The 27,793-nt window shown below is 43.2% G+C and overlaps 2 protein-coding genes across 3 annotated transcripts; one reads left to right on the top strand and one right to left on the bottom strand.

Annotated features, from left to right (window-relative positions):
- The first annotated feature begins 59 nt into the window (after positions 1-59).
- On the top strand, positions 60-7,880 carry LOC110530583 (solute carrier family 22 member 7). The gene is made up of 10 exons (XM_021613778.3): positions 60-563; positions 850-953; positions 1,736-1,890; positions 2,046-2,214; positions 2,313-2,436; positions 2,751-2,860; positions 3,091-3,305; positions 4,357-4,465; positions 4,753-4,965; positions 5,732-7,880. Exons 1-10 carry the CDS (start codon positions 180-182, stop codon positions 5,817-5,819), a joined length of 1,671 nt encoding a protein of 556 aa, XP_021469453.2. The 5' UTR covers positions 60-179; the 3' UTR covers positions 5,820-7,880.
- Positions 6,081-27,579, bottom strand: LOC110530572 (cysteine-rich protein 3). Of its 2 annotated transcripts, none has more exons than XM_021613766.3 (7): positions 27,442-27,579; positions 21,317-21,411; positions 15,281-15,338; positions 11,290-11,415; positions 9,987-10,061; positions 9,372-9,466; positions 6,081-8,193 (listed from the first exon to the last, which is right to left on the bottom strand). In XM_021613766.3, exons 1-7 carry the CDS (start codon positions 27,482-27,484, stop codon positions 8,056-8,058), a joined length of 630 nt encoding a protein of 209 aa, XP_021469441.3. In that variant the 5' UTR covers positions 27,485-27,579; the 3' UTR covers positions 6,081-8,055. The 2 variants fall into 2 exon arrangements, with proteins under 2 accessions (XP_021469441.3, XP_036842796.2); XM_036986901.2 differs by having other exon boundaries at positions 7,998-8,193; positions 9,372-9,463.
- Between the last annotated feature and the right edge of the window lie 214 nt (positions 27,580-27,793).

Here is a 27,793-nt window from a genome sequence, read left to right as displayed (position 1 = left end):
CACATGGTTTACCTAACAATGAGACAATGGGACCAACAGACAACCTTTAGACTTGGTGAAAGATTATGACATGTTTTTTTGGATTCAACGTTGGTGAATGAGAGAGGGATTGCTGTTGATATTACGAGTCTGTGGACAAGAAGTCTGTGGACAAGAAGTCTGTGTGGACCAAGTGGAAGATGAAGATGAAGTTCGAACACCTACTCTCGGTGGTCAATGGATTTGGACGGTTCCAGATGATGATCATTATCATCAGCTTTATTGGTCGATTCACCCTGCCATGTCACTTCCTGCTGAACAACTTCATAGCAGCTGTGCCCTCTCACCACTGTGACCTCAGCGCTCTGGATGATGGCAGCCTCTTTGGGAATCTGACCCAGGAGCAGAGACTGACTGTCAGCGTTCCAGTACAGGAAGATGGGACTCCAAGCTCCTGTAAGATGTTCCCAGAGCCCCAGTTCCAGCTCCTTTCCAACTCCAATGACTGTGACCTAGTTACAGTCCCCTGTCAGAATGGATGGGCATATGACAACAGCACCTTCAAATCCACTCTGGCTACAGAGGTAAGTCTTACTGTCTCTTTGTCACAAGACCATAGAAGTCGAAAGGTCATGTTGTAGTCATTGAATGTCTCATTCAATGAAAGGTCATGTTGTACTCATTGAATGTCATTATTTGACCACTACAGATGTTGCATATAATTTAAGTGTTATTCGTACTTTCAAAGCATATTTGAATATTGTTGCATTGCTAGCTACTCAATGAAAGTCTTTCACAAAAGGAAAGTAGAGAAGCCGTTCTCATTTATACATTGAAGGAGTTTATTCTTAATTCCACCTCTCTCATCAGTGGGACTTGGTGTGTGACCAGAAAGGGCAAAATAAGGCGACAACAACCATCTTCTTCATAGGAGTGATGTTCGGAGCTATGACCTTTGGAAGCCTGAGTGACAGGTAAGTTAACAGTCATTTATTCATTCACAGACAGTAGATTTTAGAGTCACCTTTAACCTAATCTCTTATGTATAGATGCATGTATCAGAACTGCTATGGTAGTGTCTGTCAACAGACTATGGGATGCTACGATAATCATTGATCATTTGGACAAATCGCGATTTTGCAGGTGTTAGTATGTTTTGGCCCATAGCCTTGTTTCTTTTTGACCATTTGAATAGAATACTGTTGCATTGAGGTACTTAATTGTTACCCAATAATGGTTTGATGTTGATATAAAAACTGCTGCATTTGGACTTAAATATTTTTAAATAAATCCAATCAAGAGGAATTTTGTTTTTGTATTCTCTCTACATAATAAGATAATCTTATCTTTCTAATTGAAAAAGGGAACTGCCTCACGCTACAGAAACAGGAGAGGCTCCTGCCCTATGGGCCGTTCTGGCTCGGATAAGGCTACTGAATGTACAGAAGTAGGATCTTAATTTGAGCCAGTTTGCTATAGAAAATAATCCTGCAGCAACAGGAAATTTGAATTATTATGTGGATTAGAATTAATGGACATTTTTGTAGGGGTTGATCATTTTTTGGTCAGGGAAAATCAAGTCTGAAAGTGGAAATTACAAATATCAGAAGCATTTTTATACCTCAAATATACTACACATTTTATATTTCCTGCATTGCAGGAAAGGTCTTCTGCGACATGGTGATCAAATTAAGATCCTACATCTGTATGTAGATGTTTCTGTTCACCTTCTCTTTACATGTCTTTTTTTCTCTAGGTTTGGTAGGAAGCCCATGCTCCTGGTGTCCTATATCTCTGGCATGCTGTTAGGTTTTGCCAGTGCTTTCTCCACTTCTTTCATCATGTTCGCTGTGCTCAGGTTCTTCACTGGGTTCGGTATCACCGGCATCGTTATCGTCTCATCAGTACTCAGTAATTATACACATGCACACAGGCTCACACACACACACCCACACTCAAATATGAAGCCCACCCACCCTAGACAAATACAGATGACCCACGTTGCACCCCAGACACTACCCTCTCCTCATCTGGGGTTGTGTTGTGGTGTTGTCCCATCTCTTCAGGTGTGGAGTGGGTGGACATTGAGCACAGAAAGCTGGTGGGAGTGATTGACAGCCTGTCCTGGACGTTTGGTAACTGCATGATTCCAGCCATAGCCTACTGTGTGACCGACTGGAGACAGCTGACCATAGCGGTCACCTCACCTCTTGCTCTAGCCATACTCACCTGGAGGTTAGAGGGAGGGTCTGACTGATGGACGGACAAAAAAAGGAATGGACAGTTAACCGTTGCTATGTAACTGTGAATTACATCTTTACCTCCTCCAATAGGTGGATTCCTGAATCAGCCAGGTGGCTCATAGCCAATGGGAAGTTTGAGAAAGCTAACTTTTATTTGCAACAATGTGCCCAGATGAACCAGAAGGAGGAGTTTGGATCCAAAATTACGCCAGAGGTAAGTGAATATCAGGATCGGATCAGGATCAGGAAGTTTAAGCAATATCGTAATTCCTTCACCTTTCCTTCTAGCCTAGTCCCATATCTGTTTGTGCTGTCTTGCTAACTCCTATGGTCAGATTTGGCAAGACAGCACAAACCGATCTGGGACCAGGTTACTTTCCCTCTGAAAGGCTGGGTGTGATTTTTGCCATATTGCTTTACTTATCCAATAGGTTCAGATGTACACAAGTGCCTAGGTGGTTGAGTCTAAGGATTAGGGGTTGATTTGGGATTCAGAAACTGATCCGCCTCTATTTTTCTTCCCAACAGACTCTATCCAGTATCATTGTGACAGAGAGAAAAGACAGAACTCACTCCTACCTGGACTTGGTCAGGACACCAAAGATGAGGAGGCTGGCTCTACTAACAGGCATAGTGTGGTGAGTATCCCCTCGATCATGATGTCTGTTACAAGTCGCTTTAGTAGATGCATGTTCATCAAGTCTGGTTATACATAACAACGTAAGAGTAATGTAAGAATTTATTTATGAATTCAAGAAAATATCATGAAATGTCAACTTTTAGCTCAACTCAAACTGTCACGACACATGACATCAGTCTACACAGTTTAACAACACCAACAATGCCAACCTGATTTCTCCTACCGAAGGTATGGTGTGGCATCAACATTTTATGGCATTAGCTTCAACATCACTGGATTTGGACTCAATATCTATTTGACCCAGTTTGTGTACGGTGCCATAGAGCTGCCAGCCAAACTATCAGCGTACTACCTTCTGGATAAGGTGGGCAGGAGAAACACAGAAGTGGGATCTTTACTAGGAGCTGGAATCTGTCTCGCTATCAACATCTTCATACCCCGAGGTGAGTGCTTTTTTTTGTTGATTAGAAAGGTGAGCAACTCCGGTCCAGAAGGCAGTATTATCTTTTATAAACTGGGTGGTTTGAGCTCTGAATGCTGATTGGCTGACAGCCGTGATATATCAGACTGTATACCGTGGGTATGACAAAACCATTTATTTTTACTGCTCTAATTATGTTGGTAACCAGTTTATAATAGCAATAAAGCACCTCAGTGTTTGTGGTATATGGACAATAGGGTTGTATCCAGGATCTCCGCGTTGCATCGTGCTTCAGAACAGACCTTAGCCGTGGTATGTTGGCCATATACCCCACCTCCTCGGGCCTTATTGCTTAAATATAGGAGTTATCATGTAAAAAACTGGGGTTTGCAGCAGGGGCTGCAGTGTGTGCAGGCTTTTGTTTCAGTGCAGCACTAACATACTACCTGATTCAACTAATAGCTCAAGAAGACCATGCTTAGTTGAATCAGGTGTGTAGCTGGGGTGGAACATACCCTGGCACTTACTAGATCACGACTCTACAGGAGTTATCACGACTCTACAGTAGTTATCACGACTCTACAAGAAATATCACAACACTACAGGAGTTATCGCGACTCTACAGGAGTTATCGCGACTCTACAGGAGTTATCGCGACTCTACAGGAGTTATCGCGACTCTACAGGAGTAACCGCGACTCTACAAGAATAACCGCGACTCTACAGGAGTAACCACGACTACAGGAGTAACCACGACTCTACAAGAATAATCACGACTCTACAGAAATAATCACGACTCTACAGGAATAATCACGACTCTACAGGAATAATCACGACTCTACAGGAGTAATCACGACTCTACAGGAATAATCACGACTCTACAGGAATAATCACGACTCTACAAGAGTAATCACAACTCCACAGGAGTATTCACAAATCTACAAGTGTCATCACATCTAGTACTGCTGGGATCTGTTCCAGTCTGTTTCAGTTATTCATGGACTCATCCTCAAGATTTAAATGAGGTGCGTAACTTTGAGTTAAAGGTCATGTTGTTCCCATCCTCTCTTTCAGACATGTCTGTTTTAAGGACGGTGGTGGCGGTGTTGGGGAAGGGTTGCTCGGCAACATCCTTCACAACCGTTGTGTTGTACAGCTCTGAGCTGTTCCCTACTGTGGTCAGGTAAATGATTCTCCTCTCTACTCTCTCTTTAACAAATGAATATTTGATGGGGATTTAGGGTAGTGATTGCACTGCAGACTCAAAACCACATGCCCCTGGCGATGTGGGTTCTCACCTTGGCCACTTTCCTATCTATGCCCCTTTACTTTCAACTTTCCTGTGGAAATGTCATTAAGAATGGAACAAATACAGAAAGAGATCAACATCAGGAGATTGGGATTCTGATTTAAAGTGTAACTAAAGACATGTCAAAACATGTGTTCTGTGTCTTTCTCTCTGTCTCTCAGGCAGAACGGCATGGGCTACAACTCATCCATGGGTCGTCTGGGAGTGTCTCTGGCCCCTCTGATCCTGCTGCTGGACGAGGTGTGGAGGGACCTTCCACAGGTCCTCCTCTGCTCCATAGCCCTGCTAGCTAGCCTGGTGGCCAGGATGCTGCCGGAGACACGGGGCCGCTGTCTACCAGAGACCATCCAGGACGTCGAGGACTGGCAGACAGGGTACGATATAGCCTCTGTGATACAGACACTTAAGGTTGGATGCAATAGAGCGCATTATAGAGCGGCGCACTTGACCGCTGACAATGTGCCCAATATGCAGAAATCGTTCCACCATTGCGTGGTTGCTAAAATTCTAAAATACTGTCCTATAATTTCAGTTTATGTGACATAACAAGCAATGTAGAGATTAATTGTACCATCTAAACCGCTGTGAAATATACTGCATTTTCAATAACCCAAAATATAGTATTTTCTACTTTTTAAAGCTGGTGTACACAATCTAAAGTAAAAGGACGCAAAAACTAAACTAAGGAAAGGAAGCATAAACAATTGGGCACATAGAATGGATCTACCACTTATTAGACTTGCTTTCAATGAGAATGACAGGTTTTTAACATACATTTTTAAGTGAATTTGGTTGGGTTGCACACAGTGTATTGCACCTTTAAAGGCATTTTCCCCAACGTTTGGGGAGATCACATTCATGGTAAACCCTTCGCATGTCGGCTCAAGCGTAAATTACCTTTAAAAGTCTGTTGTTATGCGTTGCGTTATAGCCTACCTTGGATTGAATCCCAGCCTTAGGCCGAGAACAAGGGACTTTATCTCCATATCATTTCAGGGTAACAATAAAGTTGCATAGTATAGATTTCAGTCAAAATGGTGAATTAATTTCTTTCTAAACATGATTATTGATAATTATGAATGTCATAGTAAATGTTTTATCAATGATTTGTATATCTATTTCTTTAATGTACCATTCTAGGAAAGGTTTGGCTGGATCCCAAGTTGTGGAAACAACAGATATCCCTCTCAAATCAAAGGACAATGATGAGGTGGAAAATGGATACTAAGATTCTTCCTGTATATATTTTTGATATGCCCAAATGTGCACCCTGTGGAATGCTTTTGACAACTTGTAGAGTCTATGCCCAATGAATTCAGGCTGTTCTGAGGGCAAAATGGGTGTAACTCAATATTAGGAAGGTGTTCTTTAATGTTTTGCACACTCAGTGTGTTTGTTACACATCAAAAACAACCTTCAAACCTCTCACTGATCTTATAAAAAAAGATAAACGAAATACAAGAGAACAAAAGAGAAAGAGAGCCTGAAGTGTGAAGCATAATTCAAGTGTTATTCGTCACATACAAATGATAATTTACACTTAATTCCAATATTACATTATCTTATTTAGAAAAGACTCCTTTTCTGTTTCATATCAATGAGGAACAAGATTATCTTTGATAATGTATCATAACTCTTTGTGCATTATTCTTCACCATAACCATTGGCAAATGCATGCAATCAATCTTTAATATTGAATATGAGCCTATTGTTGTATACACATTTTATACAGTACCAGTCAAAAGTTTGGACACACCTACTCATTTAACGGTTTTTCTTTATTTATACTATTTTCTACATTATAGAATAATAGTGAAGACATCAAAACTATTAAGTAATGCATGTGGAATCATGTATTAACTACAATTAAACAAATCAATATTTTATACTTGAGATTCTTCAAAGTAGCCACCCTTTGCCTTGATTACAGCTTTGCACACTCTAGGCATTCTCTCAACCAGCTTCATGAGGTAGTCACCTGGAATGCATTTCAATTAACAGGTGTGCCTTGTTAAAAGTTAATTGAGGAATTTCTTTCCTTCTTAATGTGTTTGAGCCAATCAGTTGGTGGCGGCAGGGTAGCCTAGTGGTTAGAGCGTTGGACTAGTAACCGAAAGGTTGCAAGTTCAAATCCCCGAGCTGACAAGGTACAATCTGTCATTCTGTCCCTGAACAGGCAGTTAACCCATTGTTCCTAGGCCGTCATTGAAAATAAGAATTTGTTCTTAACTGACTTGCCTAGTTAAATAAAGGTCAAATAAATATATACAAATATTATGGCAAGAACAGCTCAAATAAGCAGAGTCATTACTTTAAGACATGAAGGTCAGTTAATACATTTCAAGAACTTTGAAAGTTTCTTCAAGTGCAGTCACAAAAACCATCAAGCGCTATGATGAAACTGGCTCTCATGAGGACCTCCACAGGAAAGGAAGACTGCTGCAGAGGATAAGTTCATTAGAGTTAACAGCCTCAGAAATTTCAGCCCAAATAAATGCTTCACAGAGTTCAAGTAACAGACACATCTCAACAGACTGCGTGAATCAGGCCTTCATGGTAATATTGCTGCAAAGAAACCACTACTAAAGGACACCAATTAGGCCAAGAAACACGAGCAATGGACATTACACCGGTGGAAATCTGTCCTTTGGTTTGATGAGCCCAAATCAGATGCTGCATCAGGTAACCAGGCCTCCACAATCACCCGAGCTCAACCCAATTGAGATGGTTTGGGATGAGTTGGACCGCAGAGTGAAGGAAAAGCAGCCAACAAGTGCTCAGCATATGTGGAAACTCTTTCAAGACTGTTGGAAAAGCATTCCAGGTGAAGCTGGTTGAGAGAATGCCAAGAGTGTGAAAAGCTGTCATCAAGGCAAAGGGTGGCTACTTTGAAGAATCTAAAATCTAAAATATATTTTGATTTGTTTAACACTTTTTTGGTTACTACATGATTCCATATGTGCCATTTCATCGTTTTGATGTCTTCACTATTATTCTACAATGTAGAAAATGTTAAAAATTAAGAAAAAATGTTGAATGAGTAGGTGTATCCAAACTTCTGACTGGTACTGTACACGCATATATTAAATATATATATATATATATGTAAAAACATTTAAAGTGTGCCGGTATAATGCTATATAACTTTAGGTTGCAAACGTGATTTAAATATTCCTAAACATTATTACGTTAATACATTAGAATAAAATGCAGAACGTTTTTTGTAAATGTCCCTTCCATGTGTTATCATTTCTGTGATCATGAAAACAAATAAAGAAACATGACCTCATGTTGACCTGTGATCACGTGGTCAGTTCCATCACAACAACTTCAGTCACTCAATTCAGTCATTTAAATCAATTCAGTCACTGAAATTACCCAAATCAAACTGAAACCCCAAACCGAGGACATTTAACCAGAGTTTTCTATTGGCTATTAACATTCATCTCACTTTCAGTGTGTGGCTAGGACTGGCTGGGTATTTCAGTTTGCGCCATGCCTTCTTTCTCGTAGATGTAACAGCCCACGTTGCCGATGTTCACTCCTTTTGGTCCATACAGGATGCCGTAGCATGGGACGTGGCAGTAAGGTATCCCTTCATGCTGCAGCAAGGGAAACATCAGCAATGTCATATTATAGTTTTGAATCTGATAGATATTATTATTCAACATCCATTCTTTATCATGAGCCTGTCTCATGACCCTAGACTACAGATGTCAGAATAAGACATACATGAAGGGGTATTTAGCTCTTCTTAATTGCCCCTCAATAGAATACACTTCTATTGATTTGATTCAGTCTGATTTAATTTACCAACATCAATGCATCTTCAGATTGTGTTATAAATCCATGTTTGCATCCTGAAGATGCAAGATACTTTAATAATAAAATTTATAAAATCACCTCACTTGCACATTTCATTACAAAAATACTGATGCAAGTCTTAAAAGCACCCCTGGCTTCTGTCATCTACAGCAGTGGTTTCCAAACCTTTACACTAACCCCCCTCCTCACAGCTCTGCAGTGATCACTAGCTGGGACAGCCACAAAATCACAAAATCTGATTTTAATCCTAATCCTTACTTTAAAGGGATACTACGGGATTTTGGCATGGAGGCCCTTTATCTACCTTCCGGGAGTCAGATGAACTTGTGAATATCATTTTTATGTCTCAGCGTGCAATTTAAAGGAAGTTGCTAACTAGAGCTAGGGCAATTGCTAACTAGCATTAGCGCAATGACTGGAAGTCTATGGGTATCTGCTAGCTCACTAGTAGATACCCATAGACTTCCAGTCATTTCCAGGCTAGCATGCTAGTAGATACCCATAGACTTCCAGTCATTGCGCTAATGCTAGTTAGCATTGGCACACAAAATGACCTCTTACTTCCTTCATACTGGACATAGAGACATTAAAATGGTATCCACAAGTTCCCCTGACTCTGGGGAAGTAGATAAAGGGTCTCCTTGCCAAAATCTAGTATTCCTTTAATCTAGTATTCCTAAATTTAACCACACTGCCAACCCTAATGCCTAACCCCAACCTTAAATTAAGACCAAAAATAAAGTTTTTGTTTTCATGAATTATTTGGATAAAGCCAATTTTGACTTTGCACCATCTTGCAGAAATCAGTCAGTTCTGCCACCAGGGCAAGATTCATGACAATAAACGTCAACCTACCTTTTTAAAGCTAATTTCTTGCAATTGTACACATTTTGCTTGCCCCTCAGGTGAACCCCACCGTTTGGGAACCACTACAGTAATAATGTGGATATAATACCTCAGCATGTCCACCAGAGGTCAGTGTCTTCTTACACCTCTCACAGCGCAGGCACGGTCTGTGCCAGTTCCTACCCAGGGACATCACCTTCTCTGCTGCACATACAGACAAACACGTCACTACTACCACCTCATTCAGCTGGCATGTCAGGATCATTAATAAACAGTGCACATGGTTCTGTGTGGCTCAGTTGGTAAAAATGTGGTGATTGCAATGCTAAGGTCTCCAGAGTGGTGCAGCGGTCGAAGGCACTGCATCTCAGTGCTTTAGGCGTCACTACAGACACCCTGGTTTAAATCCAGGCTGTATCACAACCGACCATCATTGGGAGTCCCATAGGGCGGTGCAAAATTGGCCCAGCGTCATCCGGGTTTGGCCAGTGTAGGCTGTCATTGTAAATAAGAATTTGTTCTTAACTGACTTGCCGAGTTAAATAAAGGTTACACAAGGTCGTGGGTTCAATTCCCACCAAAATATATGCACTCACTGTACTGTATGTTGCTTTGAAAATATAAACATCTGCTAAACTATCAGTACAAGTCCGTTGTAGTTGACAACATAGAAAATAAACATAAGAAAGCAAATGTTGAAAATAACAGTCTGACCAAAACATACCGAAATAGACCACTTTCTCACAGCCAGGACAGAGTGAGGTCTCTCCAGCAAATGTCCTGGTTGGAGGGGGAAGAACTGGGAAAAACAACAGTGACTGGAGGTTATTCATAAGTTCACCCCACATAAATTTATAAATTAACCTCACTTAAACTCAGAAGTTAACACCACAGAAACATGCAGATTGTATTCCTCCAACCAGACAGCAAATATAAGAACAGACACAAACTCAGCATACCAGTGACCAAGTCCAGCTGCTACTGTAAAATAAATGTAATCTCCTACTTTACAGAATGATTCAATATACACAACTTATCTATTCTAAGTGAACCACGCAGTTTGCAGATTGAATAGTAACGCAGTGTGATACATACTGTAGCAAAAAGGTTTTTTATCGTAATCGTAATAATGAGCAATCAGCAATGCTCCCACCCCTTCCGTCAAAATAATTGTAATCTTCAAAGGAAATGCTAATCACAAATTGTGGAGAAGATCTTTTAAAAAGATCTGTTGGTCAATCTTGAATCTTGTAATCAGAGATGGTTCTTTGAAGACATAGTCAGAGATAGACATCTCTTGTGCTGCAAATCACTTCAAAACCATTGGTCCTGATTTAGAGGGTTTATATCTTAGAAATGTATCTTAGATACAAGCCATCCTTTTGTATAACTCAAAGTAACGTGTCAATTTTACTTGGAACATTACGTCCCCTGTCACATGTGAAGTGTCACTAACACAATTGGCTCGTCTGTAGGAAAAGCCTCATTAAGGCAAAATATTTCAGGAAGTGAGCCAATCAAAGCTGGCCAATGAAAATGCCTCATTCCTCCCCAGTGACAAACAGAGGGTCATTACAAGTGTGTGTATGTTTGTGTGTGAAACAAGACAGTCGTTACAACCATTTGATGGTGAGTAACCCTCTCTCTATTCCCTTTATGTTGCTATATTTAACCCTTAACGGTCATACTTGGAGCATTTGGCAAGGCCAGTTTATTTGAGCAGCCCTGATAAAAAGGACAGGTTCAAATCAAATCAAACTTTATTGGTACATGCGCCGAATACAAACATACCGTGAAATGCTTACTTACAAGCCCTTAACCAACAGTGTGTGTGTGCGCGAGGTTGCGAGAGCTAAGGAGGGTATTTGTTTTTCATCAAGACAATATGCTACTCTAAGCTCCCTTAATTAATAATACTACTACTCCCCTCGCTTTAGCCTGGTCCCAAATCGGTTTGTGCTGTCTTGCTCAGCTCCTGTGGACATTGTTTAGCATGACAAATAGATCTGGGATCTACTGTCCCTTGCCTTTGGGCTGGTTCCAGGTGACCTGCATGGTGGTCCATGGTGTGGTGGGGGATCCCTCGGAGGGGCAGTCGAAGGTGGGTTGAGGAGTCTCGTAGATGTAGGAGCCTGCCCCTCCGATGTTCACACCTGGAGGAGAGGAGAGGAGAGGAATTTGGTTGTCAGTGTGATTTATTTAAAAAAGGAAACGTTTTAAGCCCCAGTAGAGGTCCTACTGCATAACTCCCATCTTGGATGATAGACTGAAAACAGAGGAAGAAGAGGCCAAGGGGAAATGCCTGTTGTTTTTCAGTTGGGTTTGAGGTTCCTTTATCCAAACATCCAGAACCAAACCCCGCCCCCATCCAACCCAAACCACCAGAGACACACACATTCCAGACAAATTCCTTGTTTCTGTATGTATGTATGGACTGGGTCAACTCAACTGTAATGTAGGATTATCTCATTCTTTATGGATAATCTATGAAGCTACTCAAAATAATTTTATTTGATATGAGCGGAAGTTTGTAACCCTCTTTACATGTGTAACCCTCTTTACATTTAACTTCCCCAGTCTGATGAACCTCCCCTATTGGCCCCTAACTGCTAGAACCCAGGTCCCATCTAGGAAATTAGATTACACTTTCTCTTCCAGGTGTTATGGCACCCCTACAACAACAATCATGCAATATGCAGGCATGGTCATAATAGGTTGCTGGTTGCCTCTGTAGTCGGTTTTCAATAGAGTGAAACATTGCACTCAATAAACTGTGGTAGCTTTCAACAGTGTGTAGATATGTATATTTCTTTCAGTTCTTCAATAAGCCCTTGTGTTCTTACACTACTACACGATTAAAGCATCACATTGGGGAATAATCCAATTAAAATCTTAGTAGTGAAATCATGTCTGTGTTCTGTCCAAATGGCACGATATTCCATTTATAGCGCACCACCTTTAACCAGGGCCCATAGGGCTTTGGGCAAAAGTAGTGCACTATATAGGGAATAGGGTGCCAATTGGGATCTCATATTTACCCAGAATAATACCTATATTTCTGAGTACACCCCAGCTGTAGTCAGACAAAAATGTTATGAGCTTATAAAAATCTCCTTTTGTGGTTCTTTTGACTTTAAAAAAAGCGAAGTACCTCAGATTACATCAGAGTTCATTCACGCCTTCATAAACCCAAAGTTGTATGTATTTCTTCCATTGCGTAGAACAACATGATGTAATGTGGTGTGGTGTGATGTGTACACCATAATTATGAATCAACTTTTTTAATGGCACATACAAATCCTAGGATTTTGGTGTGGTTCAAATTTTTGTCAAAGGTTTAAGCAAATTGAAATTGAAGGAACTTTAAGAAATGAGGCCCACCTGGTTAGGAGTAATAATTGAATAGGCTCTGGTCAGGCTGCATTACACCAGGGCAGGAGGTCATTATAGATATATAAATATCTGTCTGGGCTCCACACAGCACACTGAGGAGGTCAATGCACTTTGATGCATTGGAAATGCCTTGAAAAACCATATAGTATCTGTGTGATAAAATGGTCTAATGTTTTAAACACTGTTTTCTTAATCATTCAACTACTTTTATGGCTGTTTGTGTGAGTGGGGAAAGGAGTGCATTTGTGATACTGAATGAAGTGTGGTGGTGTTTAAGTGTGTGTGTGTGTGTGTGTGTGTGTGTGTGTGTGTGTGTGTGTGTGTCACGTTCGTTATAAGGATCGGACCAAGGTGCAGCGTGGTATACATACATTCCTATTTAAAGAATGCACACTGAACAAACTAACAAAATAACTAAACGAAACATGAAGCTATACAAACGAGTGCTGACAGGCAACTACACATAGACAGGCTCTCACAAACACCAAAGGGAAATGGCTACCTAAATATGATCCCCAATCAGAGACAACGATAAACAGCTGCCTCTGATTGGGAACCATGTCAGGCCACCATAAACATACAAATCACCTAGAGCTACAAAAACCCTAGACAATACAAAACCCCTAGACAATACAAAAAAATAGCATACCCACCCTGGTCACTCCCTGACCTAACCAAAATATAAAGAAAACAGAGATATCTCAGGTCAGGGCGTGACAATACCCCCCCCCCCCCCCCCCCCCCCCCCCAAAGGTGCGGACTCCCAGCCGCAAACCTGAACCTATAGGGGAGGGTCTGTGTGGGCATCTACCCTCGGTGGCGGCTCTGGTTCTGGACGCCGTCCCCCTCTTTACGTTGATCTCTCCGCTTTTGTAGAACTGGACCGTGGATCATCGCCGGAGGCTCTGGACTGCAGATCATCGCTGGAGGCCCCGGACTGGGAACCATCTCTGTAGACCCCGGACTGGGGACCGTCGCTGGAGACCCCGGACTGGGGACCGTCGCTGGAGACCCCGGACTGGGGACCGTCACTGTAGAACCCCGGACTGGGGACCGTCGCTGTAGGCTCCGGACTGTGGCCCGTCGCTGGAGGTTCCAGACTGTGGCCCGTTGCTGGAGGTTCCAGACTGTGGCCCGTTGCTGGAGGTTCCAGACTGTGGCCCGTCGCTGGAGGTTCCGGACTGTGGCCCGTCGCTGGAGGTTCCGGACTGTGGCCCGTCGCTGGAGGTTCCGGACTGTGGCCCGTCGCTGGAGGTTCCGGACTGTGGCCCGTCTCTGGAGGTTCCGGACTGTGAAACGTCGCTGGAAGCTCTGGACTAGGAACTGTTGCTGGAAGCTCTGGACTGTGAAGGCGCACTGGAGGCCTGATGCGTGGGACCGGTACTGGTGGTACCTGGCTGATGACACGCACCTCAGGGCGAGTGCGGAGAGGAGGCACAGGATGTACTGGACTGTGGATGCGCACCGGAGACCTGATGCATGGGACCGGTACATGTGGCACCGGACTGATGACACGCACCTCAGGGCGAGTGCGGAGAGGACGCACAGGACGTACTGGACTGTGGAGGCGCACTAGAGACCTGATGCATGGGACCGGTACAGGTGGCACCAGGCTGATGACATGCACCTCAGGGCGAGGGCAGGGAACTGACTCAGGTGGCATCGGATGGCTAACACGCTCCTCAGGGTGAATGCCATGCATACTATGCCAAACCAACAGCTCTCTCTCTTCACTCTCCTGCAATTTGTCCAACAGCTCCTCAAAGGTTTCTAACTCTCCCTCCGTTCACTCTCCTCCAATTTGTCCAATAACTCGTCGGCAGTCTCTGACTCACCCCTCAACTTCGCCGACCACTCTGTGTGCCCCCCCCAAAAATTATTGTTGTTTCTGTGACCTACCTCGTTGGTATAACTCCTCGTAATGTCGCTGTTCCGCTTTCGCTGCCTCAATTTCATTCCTTCGGACGGCGATACTCCCCTGCCTGCGTCCAGTGTCCTGCTCCATCCAAAATCTCCTCCCATTCCTCCTGAACATGCTACTTGGTCCATTTGTGGTGGGATCTTCTGTCACGTTCGTTATAAGGATCGGACCAAGGCGCAGCGTTGTAGGCGTACATTCTTATTTAAAGAATGACACTGCACAAACTAACAAAATAACAAAATGAAACGTGACGCTATACAAACGAGTGCTGACAGGCAACTACACATAGACAAGATCCCACAAACACCAAAGGGAAATGGCTACCTAAATATGATCCCCAATCAGAGACAACGATAAACAGCTGCCTCTGATTGGGAACCATGTCAGGCCACCATAAACATACAAATCACCTAGACCTACAAAACCCTAGACAATACAAAACCCCTAGACAATACAAAAACTAGCGTACCCACCCTAGTCACACCCTGACCTAACGAAAATATAAAGAAAACCGAGATATCTCGGGTCAGGGCGTGACAGTGTGTGTGTAACGGGTATAGGGTTATTTTTTTAAAATTCAGCAGCACTGTGTATCTAAGACAATTTCCCCCTCAGGGACAACAAAGATTAACCTATATGTATGCTATTAGCCATTCTTCCTCGTCATATATTTGTGATGAGTCTTTTTAACAGTAATCTCTTACCTTTGGGTCCAAAGAGAGTTCCGTAGCATGGTTTGTGACAGTAGGGCAGTCCATCATGCTGAAAGATAGAGAATGTCTAATATTAACAAATAATCTATAATCAGAAGAAATAGCTGAATATGGTTCATTAATAAAAACAAATATACAATTTAAGTTCAACTTCAGCTGTAACTATTTACTGAAACAGTTCTATTTATTACATAAATAAACTGTTTACTGAAGCTGTTACTATTTACTGAAACAGTTCTACTTATTTCAGAAATAAACTGTTTACTGAAGCTGTTACTATTTACTGAAACAGTTCTACTTATTTCAGAAATAAACTGTTTACTGAAGTTGAAACTACTGAAACGGTTCACAATTCACTGAAACTGAACTTTACAGCCAGTCAGCGTCATTGTAAAGCATTGGGTTTAAACCAATCAGACAGAGGTTATATTTCAGGAATGTGACCGCTGACCGGTCACTGGAATTGTCACAAATCGCATCCTATATTCTGTTTATTGTGCACTGCATTTGACCTGGGCCCATTGGGCAGCAATTGTCTTTCAAATATATACAAATGCCTTCTCCTCCTGACCCCTTCAAGTTAATTATGGAGGAGCTCTCTCTGTCAGTCCTAAAATGGACTGGGCCGAGCAGAGCAGAGAGATCCTTCCAACTCAAATTCCTGTCAAACACCTCCCCAATTCAGACTTTAATTTGAACAAACTGCTTCCATATGCTCTAGCTAGCTCCCTCACATTTCGGGGCATGAACTGGGAATAAAGCAATATTTAGACAACTAACACCCTTCTGAGAGCAGAGATTTAGGATGCTGTGACCTCACCAGGCTCTTCAAGCTCTTCAATCTAAATGGCTGCATATGAAACCAACCATAGAGAGTAAGTCCCAAAAGGCACCCTATTGCATTACTTTTGACCAGGGCCCATGGGGTCAAAAGTAGTGCACTATTTAGTGAATAGGGTGCCTTTTATGACTCAACCTTAGAAACACGCAATGAATGTGACACACCTCTTTTCGGACCAACACTGGGTTATTGTGTGTGACACAGCTCAAACAGTACCTATATGAATAAATGCACACACACTGTCGGACACAGCTCACTCTGAACACACAGGAATGATCTGTGTGTGTGTTTGTGTGCATACGTGCGAGATATGTGTGTGTGAGATGTGTTTCCTCAAGCAGAATAATATTTCATTACTTGACAAACTCCCTTATGCCACAAGAACAACAAAGTAAGACAAACCAAAACTCCAAAGAAGATTCTCCAAAAACACTGAAGTCTCTAATGAAATACCCTTTTGCTGCGTAAATAGCTTCAGATCATCCCAGTATGACATAAGGTTATTACATTGTCAGAAACAATGGTAACACTGTGTAGGTACATATTAAGAAATGGCATTTTGTGTGCAATTGTTTGCGGTTCAATTGCATTGATGTGGATACAGGGCTCTAAACTGCGATCTATTTGGTCGCATATGCAACAAAATATTTTGCTGTGTGACAAAAAAATATATATATATATTTGTACATGTATTTTCTCATAATAATTGTTGTAATGAAAAGGCCTTGCTATACCATTGTTTTCCGAGCGTAGATTTGTTAGCGGGCGTTATGTCATGGAGCAGGCATTTTTCAATGTGATGAATGTGTTAGCATTGTAGGCTACAGGCTCTCTGACAAGGTCATTATAAATGTATACTTAGTCTTTTAACATCTACTTAACTTTAAAGATGCCAACATCAGGTGCCCATGACTTTTGGCATGTCTGTATTTTCAATGATCCCAACAGCCAGAAGTACTGAGAGTTCCCCGAATGAGAAACCCTTTCAGGAATGCAAAAACCATTGTCCCCTCTCTGTCCCTCCCTGATGAAAAAAATGTATTTGACCCCTGAGAGAGAGAAGGGGAGAATTTGTTATACTTTAAAATGACTCAAATCAAATGGAAACAGTGTATAAATGACAATGGACCTACATTCATACAGTTTCTTGACCGTGTCCAGCACGCTAGTAATCACAAAACAATGAAAGCTGGACAGTAAGGGAGCATAGAAAAAGTTGACGGTGAGGACCTTTTGGCAGACTGACACCCCTGAAGTAGACAGTATATGGGCTGGTGACAGTGAACTAGCAGTGCTTGTACATTATTCCATGTACTGTCCAGAAGGACCTGTGTAAGAACAATTACCTCTCAAAAGTCAAGCATGTGAACCCTTCCATCCACAAGTAACCCTTAAAGGTGCACTATGCAGAAATCAAATGTTAGTTTATGTGACAAAACAAGCAAGTATCGTGTAGATAATCATTGTACCATCTAAACCGCTGTGATTTTTTTTTTTCATAACTAGAAATATTGTATTTTTAGCTGTTTGAAGCTGGTGTATGAAACCAAAAGTAAAAGATGCAAAAATTAATCTTAAGAAGAGGAAGCATAGAAATAGCGCACATAGAACAGATATACCGCTTCTTAGACTTGCTTCTTGAGAATGACAGATCCATAACTCATATTTCTATGTGAGTTTGGTCAGGTTGCCCAAAATGTTACATATTGCAATTTTAAAATTCAACTAGTCTTCAGATGAAAGGACAATGACAGTATGGAGGTTAAGACTACTAGACTAGAGAGTACAACCACAGCATGCCATGAATTCTGCTCCCTGTGAACTCTATCAGCAAGTATTTTTTTTATATGAAAAAGCTGTAGAAAAAAATTCTAGCCAAAGTCAGCATTTCAGAAAGACATACGAGACCATCAGAACATAAAAATAAAGAATGAATTGTTCCCTGGCCCACTGAACCAACTGCCTGTTCCCTGGCCCACTGAACCAACTGTCTGTTCCCTGGCCCACTGAACCAACTGTCTGTTCCCTGGCCCACTGAACCAACTGCCTGTTCCCTGGTCCACTGAACTAACTGTCTGTTCCCTGGCAAACTGAACCAACTGCCTGTTCCCTGGCCCACTGAACCAACTGTCTGTTCCCTGGCCCACTGAACCAACTGTCTGTTCCCTGGCCCACTGAACCAACTGCCTGTTCCCTGGCCCACTGAACCAACTGTATGTTCCCTGGCCCACTGAACCTACTGTCTGTTCCCTGGCAAACTGAACCAACTGTATGTTCCCTGGCCCACTGAACCAACTGTCTGTTCCCTGGCCCACTGAACCAACTGCCTGTTCCCTGGCCCACTGAACCAACTGTCTGTTCCCTGGTAAACTGAACCAACTGTCTGTTCCCTGGTCCACTGAACCAACTGTCTGTTCCCTGGCCCACTGAACCAACTGTCTGTTCCCTGGCCCACTGAACCTACTGTCTGTTCCCTGGCCCACTGAACCAACTGTCTGTTCTCTGGCCCACTGAACCAACTGCCTGTTCCCTGGCCCACTGAACCAACTGTCTGTTCCCTGGCCCACTGAACCAACTGTCTGTTCCCTGGCCCACTGAACCAACTGTCTGTTCCCTTGCCCACTGAACCAACTGTCTGTTCCCTGGCAAACTGAACCAACTGTATGTTCCCTGGCCCACTGAACCAACTACCCCATAGTCTCCAAACGAATGTACACTGAAACACTGAATCAAGGCTTGATTTTGTCACTTACTGGTCTGAAATGACCTGAATGAGTAGCCTCAGTCACAGGAGGCTGCTGAGGGGAGGATAGCTGATAATATTGGAGTGAATTGAATGGTATCAAACACATGAAAGCCATATGTTTGATGTGTTCGATACCATTCCATTAATTCCATTCCAGCCATTACTATGAGCCTGTCCTCCCCAAATAAGGAGCCTCCAGCCACATGTGGTCTCATTAGCCCTAGTATCAATCAACTCAAAGACTTGTTTGGGCCAGGACGATGACTTACCCCTGGGTTAGGGTATCAAACAGGCTTCCAAAACAACTATAGCCCTTTGACATTTATCCTACTCTGTGAGACTTGGAGAACACTAGTCAGGAGACCAACCATACCTGACCAGAATATTGGGCCTCTAACTATAATTCAGTTACTTGGAGTCTGTGATAAGTGAAAAATATAATTTAGAGTGCAGATTTAGATGAATGTGTTATATAGCCTTTCCAGACACTGGCTAGAATAATTCTGATCCCCTTCTGTAATTTTTGACAGCCACAGATAGAGGCCTAGTCGGGACTCAAACCCCCCCCTGCCAGGGGGCATATGTGGTCCCCCACTGGCTCGACACTGCGTAGTTTTTATCCATTGTTTATTGATTGTTTTATTTATTGTCTTTTACTATTTTTAGTACAATAAACCCTCACTGGGGATCCGTGCACCAAGCTGAGTCTTCATTGTCCAGGCCCACCTGAGCGGCCTTCATTTTGAGCTTATTTTCAATCTCTGTTATCTTTCTTTTGATATGTATATTTCTGGGATTTGCTTATTATTTTTCTGACTGTGGGGATGAGTCATCCTTGAACAGTTGCTGTTACTATGACTGTACAGTAAAGCTCCTTTCTTACATTTAACAGGATATACTGTGCATGACTAGGCAGAAATGTGGGGTCCTGTTACACTGTTAATACTACACTAGCAATAACATAACCCTACACTTTCTAGATACTAATGGAATTACTTTGTTTCAAATATCTGGGATCATATTCACAAAGATTCTCAGATTAGGAGTGCTGATGTAGCCTCGGTTTTGATTTTAGATCTTAATTAAGGAAGATTACATGGACAGTGGGATCCTGATCCTAGATCAGCACTCCTACTCTAAGACGCTTTATGAATACTGGCCCTGACTCTTACTAAAGTCTTAATACTTGCATTCCCCAACCCTTCGTTATTTCCATCCATCATCCTCAGTGTCATATTTGTCTTGAGGAAGAAGCACCCTGGTGAAACGAGAGACAAGTCCTCTTGACAGAGTTCCATTAAACATTCACTCGAATTAGAGACGTCCCCTGAGCTAACATTCCATTCCACTACTAGGCTGGCTAACTGCCATGCTCAGGGGAGGACACAGTGTGTTTGTGTGTGTGTGTGTGTGTGTGTGTGTCCCATGTCTGTGAGATGGGGGTGCAGTCAGATATACAAGCCCTAGATTCTGAACTTGAACGATTCAGCTCAGTGAGCTAGAAAATCTTTTGAGCGGGACAATGAAAGGTGGCAGGACACTGCCTGTGTTCTAAATGGCACCATATTCCCTATGTAGTGCCCTATATACACTAAGTTATTGTAAAAACAACAGGATTTTTTTGGTCAGTGTAGGGAATAGGGTACCATTTGGGACACAGACACAGTAGAAAGGATCTGGGTCACGATGCCTGGTGAGGGATCGGAGTGGACAAAGGAGGAGTGTCAGATTATTCTAAACCCACGCTTTGGTTCACAGACCAGCTACAATCAAAGGGACCCACAAAAACATAGCCGCTCAACAGTTTCATTCTTGAGATGATTGGAATTTCTAGGCCACTGAATTTCACAGCCACTGTTATCTGACTTCTAATGTAGATGCGCCACAGCAACTTTTCATTTGAGTTTATATATGGGCCTAAAAGCAACTCACTTAACTGACAACACCCCTTAGTTGTGATACAGTTTATGCTCAAATAGCTTTACATTGTATGGGGGTTAGTGGCCTGCCCTACTCCCTCCGTCCCCATGCAACCCCTTCCTTCTCTCCCATTCTCTTGAGTAGGAGAGCACATCCCTTCGCTGTATCTCTCTCTGTCTCGCCCCCTACCTCCCTCCCTCCCTTTATTCTTGGGTAAGATAGCACACCCCTCTCTTTCTCTCTCTCTGTCTCTCTCTCTCTCACTCTCTCGTCCCGAGTGGCGCAGTGGTCTAAGGCTGTATCACAACCTGCCGTGATCGGGAGTCCCATAGGGCGGCGCACAATTGGCCAAGTATCGTCCGCGTTAGGGGAGGGTTTGGCCGGGGTAGGCCATCATTGTAAGTAAGAATTTGCTCTTAACTGACTTGTCTGGTTAAATAAAGTATAAATAAGTAAATAAAATCTCCCTCTCTGTAGATAGGATATTTGATTTGATTACGGTCACAGGCCTTCCTTTTACCTCAGCGTGGTTGCCAGCCGACAGGGTTTTGTTACAGCGTTTGCATTTCAGGCAGAACCGGTGCCAGTTCTTCCCCAGCGAGCTCACTTTCTCAGCTGCAGGACAGAAAGAGAGAGAAAATTACAACACAGTAAAAACAATGGAGTAGGCCTTGTTGTTTCCAGTAATTAACATATTTCTAGGCGTGCCTTGTAATATGCTATATTTGTTGCACTCGTGAGTGAGAATGCTGAACCAATATTACTCTGATGTGATTATAGTGCCCCATCAATTGAAAATGTATAGAGGACAGATTGGAGTGGCAGCAAGTCGTAAAGGTGCTATGCCTAGAATTTCCTCTATGTGGATGTAAGGTGAATTGCAACAGCACTAAGCTGCATTCAAAATCAATCTCCCTCTACCCCGGATCTCATTTCCCTGTAACATGGCGGAGACCCGTGATTGACTCGAGGTTGAGCCTTTCACAGCAATTTAGATGGTACAATGATTCCCTACACTACTACGTGCTTGTATCCTCACACAAACTAAAATTGAGCAAATGGTGTAGAATTTTTGAAACCAAGAAATGACAGAGCAATTTCTACAATGGCCATTTGACCCAATGTCCACTAGATAACACAGCTACAAAGTCAAAAAACACCTTTCCCATTTCTACAACAGATGCCACTCCGGCAGGAGAATCAATTACATAAATTACAGCCTTGCAGCCTTGCAGACCTTTGACATTCTAGTTGTCAATTTGTTGAGGTAATCTGAAGAGATTTCACCCCATGCTTCCTGAAGCACCTCCCACAAGTTGGATTGGCTTGATGGGCACTTCTTACAGTCAGAATGGTGGGTGTAGCTGGTGTATGCAGTCAGGAGCAGGAGAGCAGAGAATTGGGAGCAACGTAACTTTACTCAGAATAATGAATGGTGCAAGGTAAAACAATACACTTGCCCAAACACAAACACACGAACACCAACGTTTACGTACGGGCAAGAAACAGCACCCGTCGAAATAACCAGTCACCAACATTACAGAACATGACATTAAACAATCCCGCACAACACCAGTATTTAAACAGAGGGTTAAATACATGAACAATAATTAGGGGAATGAAAAACAGGTGTGTAGAAACAAAGACAAAACAAATGGAAAATGAAAAGTGGATCGGCGATGGCTAGTAGACCGGCGAACAAGGAGAGCCCGAACAAGGAGAGGAACAGTACCCCCCCCCCCCCCCCTCAGGACTTCTCCTCGGGAATGGCCTCACAAACCGCGGACCCAGCTTGCGGAGGGGCAGGTTTCGAGAGCCAGACCCACTGCAGTGGTGGTCTGAGCCAGCCTTCTGATGCCTCACGGCCCGCTGAAGGTGCACATGAGCGGCGTCCCATGTCTCCTCTGAGCGCCTAAACCAGTCGTCCACTGCAAGAGCCTCGATCTGGCTCTGATGCCACGGCACCAGAACCGGCTGGTACCCCAGTACGCACTGGAAGGGGGAGAGGTTAGAGGAGGAGTGACGGAGCGAGTTTTGGGCCATCTCTGACCAGGGTATGAACGCCGCCCACTCGCCCAGCCGGTCCTGGAAATAGGACCGCAGAAACCTATCCACATCCTGGTTCACTCTCTCCACCTGCCCGTTACTCTTGGGGTGAAAACCTGAGGTAAGACTTATCGAGACCCCCAGACGTTCCATGAATGCCCTCCAGATCCTTGACGTGAACTGGGAACCTCGATCAGATACTATGTCCTCAGGCACCCCGTAGTGCCAGAAGACGTGAGTGAACAGAGCCTCCGCAGTATGTAGGGCCGTAGGGAGACCGGGCAAAGGGAGGAGACGGCAGGACTTAGAAAACCGATCCACAACGACCAGGATCGTGATGTTACCCTGGGAGGGAGGAAGATCCGCCAGGAAGTCCACCAACAGGTGCGACCACGGCCGTTGTGGAACGAGTAAGGGTTGTAACGTCCCTCTGGGCAGGTGCCTAGGGGCCTTGAACTGAGCGCACACCAAGCAGGAGGAATCATAAACCCTCATGTCCTTAGCCAAGATGGGCCACCAGTACATCCCACTAAGACAGCGCACTGTCCGACCGATGCCCGGATGACCAGAGGAGGGTGACGTGTGAGCCCAATAGATCAAACGGTTGTGGACAGCAGACGGAACGTACAGACTTCCAGCTGGACACTGGAGGGGAGTGGGCTCTGCACGTATTGCCTGCTTGAAGTCCGTGTCCAGCTCCCACATTACCGGTGCCACCAGGCAAGAGGCCGGGAGTATGGGAGGGTGATCCATGGGCCGCTCCTCTGTGTCATACATCCGGGACAGTGCGTCTGCCTTAGCATTCTGGGAACCTGGTCTGTAGGACAGGGTGAAGACAAAACGGGTAAAGAACATGGCCCACCTTGCTTGACGAGGGTTCAGTCTCCTCGCCGCCCGGATGTACTCCAGATTGCGGTGGTCAGTCCAGATGAGAAAAGCGTGTTTATCCCCCTCAAGCCAATGTCTCCACGCCTTCAACGCCTTGACGACAGCCAACAACTCCCAGTCCCCCACATCATAGTTTCGCTCCGCTGGGCTGAGCTTTCTTCGAAAAGAAGGCACAGGGGCGGAGCTTTGGTGGCGTACCCAAGCGCTGAGAGAGCATGGCTCCTATCCCAGCCTCGGACGCGTCCACCTCCACTATGAACGCCAAAGAGGGATCCGGATGCGCCAGCACGGGAGCCGAGGTAAACAGAGCCCTCAGGTGACCAAAAGACCTGTCCGCCTCAGCCGATCACTGCAAACGCACCAGTCCCCCTTCACCAGTGAGGTAATAGGAGCCTCTACCTGAACAAAGCCCCGGATAAACCTCTGGTAGTAGTTGGCAAACCCTAGAAACCGCTGCATTTCCTTTACCGTGGTGGGAGTCGGCCAACTACCCACAGCTGAAATGCGGTCACTCTCCATCTCCACCCCTAATGTGGAAATGCGATACCCTAGGAAGGAGACGGCCTGCTGGAAGAGCAGGCATTTCTCAGCCTTGACGTACAGGTCATGCTCCAACAGTCACCCAAGTACCCTGCGCACCAAGGACACGTGCTCGTGACACTTACGTACCATATGGTCAAGCTGCTCCCACAACGGCTCAATAGGGATGAGATCCTGTGACTGTGCTGACCACTCCATTATAGACAGAATACCAGCTGACTGCTTCTTCCCTAAATAGTTATTGCATAGTTTGGAGCTGTGCTTTGGACCATTGTACTGTTGTAGGAGGAAATTGGCTCCAATTAAGAGCCATCCACAGGGGATGGCATTGCAAAATATAGTGATAGCCTTCCTTCTTCAAGATCCCTTTAACCTGTACAAATCTCCCACTTGACTACCACCAAAGCACCCCCAGACCACCACATTGCCTCCACAATGCTTGACAGATGGCATCAAGCATCTTTTCATTTGTTCTGCGTCTCACAAATGTTCTTTGTGATCCGAACCCCTCAAACTTAGATTCGTCTGTCCACAACATTTTTGTCCAATCTTCCACTGTCCAGTGTTCTTTTGCCCATCTTAATCTTTTATTTTTATTGACCAGTCTGAGATATGGCTTTTTCTTTGCAACTCTGCCTAGAAGTCCAGCATCCCGGAGTCGCCTCTTCACTGTTGACGTTGAGACTGGTGTTATGCGGGTACTATTTATTTAAGCTGCCAGTTGAGGACTTATGAGGCGTCTGTTTCTCAAACTAGACACTCTAATGTACCCCGTCCTCTTGCTCAGTTGTGCACCGGGGCCTCCCACTCCTCTTTCTATTCTGGTTCGAGACAGTTTGCTCTGTTCTGTGAAGGTAGCAGTACACAGCATTGTACGAGATCTTCAGTTTCTTGGAAATTTCTCGCATGGAATAGCCTTCATTTCTCAGAACAAGAATATACTGATGAGTTTCAGAAGAAAGTTCTTTGTTTCTGTCCATTTTGAGCCTGTAATCGAACCCACAAATGCTAATGCTCCAGATACTCAACTAGTCTAAAGAAGGCCAGTTTTATTGTTTCTTTAATCAACACAACAGTTTCAGCTGTGCTAGCATAATTGCAAACGGGTATTCTAATGATCAATTAGCCTTTTAAAATGATAAACTTGGATTAGCTAACACAACGTGCCATTGGAACACAGGAGTGATGGTTGCTGATAATGGGCCTCTGTACGGCTATGTAGATATTCCATAAAAAAAATCTGCCGTTTCCAGCTACAATAGTCATTTACAACATTAACAATGTCTACATTGCATTTCAGATCAATGTTATGTTAATGGACAAAAAAAATAGTTTTTCTTTCAAAAACAAGGACATTTCTAAGTGACCCCAAACTTTTGAACGGTAGTGTATATTATGAAAATGTTCAGAAATTACAATGCAAAGATTTTTAATAAATATTATGTGTAGCACCTTTAAACCTTCAATGGTTGAACATTTTGCCATGTCCATTAGGTCTGTTTTGCCCTGTAGTCGCTGCCAGTTTGGAAGGCTTTGTTAAGGCCTTTACCTAGCAGCCAACCTGCTTGTACTAATCCCCTATAATTACACAAAAATACTATGAAATACAAACCCCTCCATTCATTCATCCATTTATTTATTAATTCATTCATTTGTTTATTTATTCCGATTAGGGTAGCATCTACCGGTCAAAAGTTTTCGAACACCTACTTATTCAGTAACCTACTCAGGGTTACTCTTTATTTTTACTATTTTCTACATGAGAGACAGTTTCATCATAGCTCCTGATGGTTTTTGCAACTGCACACTTGAAGAAACTTTCAAAGTTCTTGAAGTGTTCCGTATTGACTGACCTTCATGTCTTAAAGTAATAATGGACTGTCAAATCTATTTGCTTATTTGAGCTGTTCTTACCATAATATGGACTTGGTCTTTTACCAAATTGGGCTATCTTCTGTATATCAACACAACTGATTGGCTCAAACACATTAAGAAGGAAAGAAATTCCCCAAATTAACTTTTAAGAAGGCACACCTGTTAATTGAAATGTATTCCAGGTGACTGACTACCTCATGAAGCTGGTTGAGAGAATGCCAAGAGTGTGCAAAGCTGTCATCAAGACAAAGGGTGGCTATTTGAAGAATCTCCAATATAACACTTTTTTGATTACTACATGATTCCATATGTGTTATTTCATAGTTGTTATGTCTTCACTATTATGCTAGAATGTAGAAAATAGTACAAATACAGAAAAACCCTTGAATGAGTTGGTGTTCTAAAACGTTTGACATGGTAGTGTATATCTCTATTTGGTACATTATACATAGGGTTTCCTTTATGTTGTTTCACAGGGTAGGCTATAACCAACACAGACTTTGTACTCTACCCTCTCCCTGAAATGTTATTGGACATTTTGACCCCTCTCCCTCTGCCTATAACGGGTTACCACACTTCAGCATAAATAAGGTTTCAACTTGCAGACAATAAATCAATAGACAAAAGTGTATTTCAGCTCAGAGACAAGAGTGGGAACAACCAAGAGCTGCAGCCTGTAGCCTCCTTCCAGTGGTTTAACTTATATAACCCGTGTAACCTTGCCTATACGTTAAAGTAAATAAACATGTAAAGTATTAACTCATCCTCGTTGAATGTCTTGGAATAATCAGTCAACATTTCAGAGACATCTGGTTAAGAATGTATGCATGCATTCCCTTAGCCTGCTTTTGAAAAGGTCACTTTAATTATGTTTTTCTATTGTATTTTGATAATACATTATCTTATGATAACAAAGTCTACACGTTTAGCCTATTCTGACAGTTCTGCAACCCAAAGTCATCAGCCGCGACAACTTGGCATTCATGCAGCCCCCCGACACGCTCCGGGTCGCCTCAATGTCAAACTGTTCACATAACATATATTTTTCTCCTCTTCACAAAGGCATTTGCAAGACATACAGGGTTTGGATTCAGTTATATTCTATTATGTTCGTATCTGCACAAATTATCCCTACAATAACCATTTGAATGTTTTCTTTCAGTAAATTCTCATTTAATTATCGTAAATCATTACCATCACTCTTAAATATATGCAATCCAAATTCTCTGATCATCTTCAATATTCAGATCATTTTTCATTGGCGCGGGCTATAAATTTACAAAAACTATTCCTTACCAAAAAACACATCTTTTGTGCATCTGGGGCACCTCGAAGTCATTCTTCAAAAAAGCTTTGTCCAGCTGACGATCTACTCCCACTCGAAAGACCTTAAAATTCTATCTGTGAGGCTGGCAGAATGATGCAGTACCTTCAACTCTGTTCAATTTCAAGTAAAGAGACTTTGGGGCTCCGCCTCCGAATGGGAGGTGTGGAGTAGGGTGAAGTTGACCCTAGAGGCTGATCTTGGGCCAGTGTTGCATTTTCCCCACTGATTGTTGATGTTAGGATTCCGGGAAGGAAGCTGATCCAAGATCTGTAGGCCTTCATAGGGGAAATGTCACCCCAGAGCAATGGGAGGTGTAGCCTA

This window comes from Oncorhynchus mykiss, chromosome 1 (genome assembly GCF_057628025.1).
Source record: "Oncorhynchus mykiss isolate SJ-2025 chromosome 1, ASM5762802v1, whole genome shotgun sequence".
In the NCBI taxonomy this organism is placed as follows: domain Eukaryota; kingdom Metazoa; phylum Chordata; class Actinopteri; order Salmoniformes; family Salmonidae; genus Oncorhynchus; species Oncorhynchus mykiss.
This window is presented reverse-complemented; position numbering and strand designations above follow the sequence as displayed.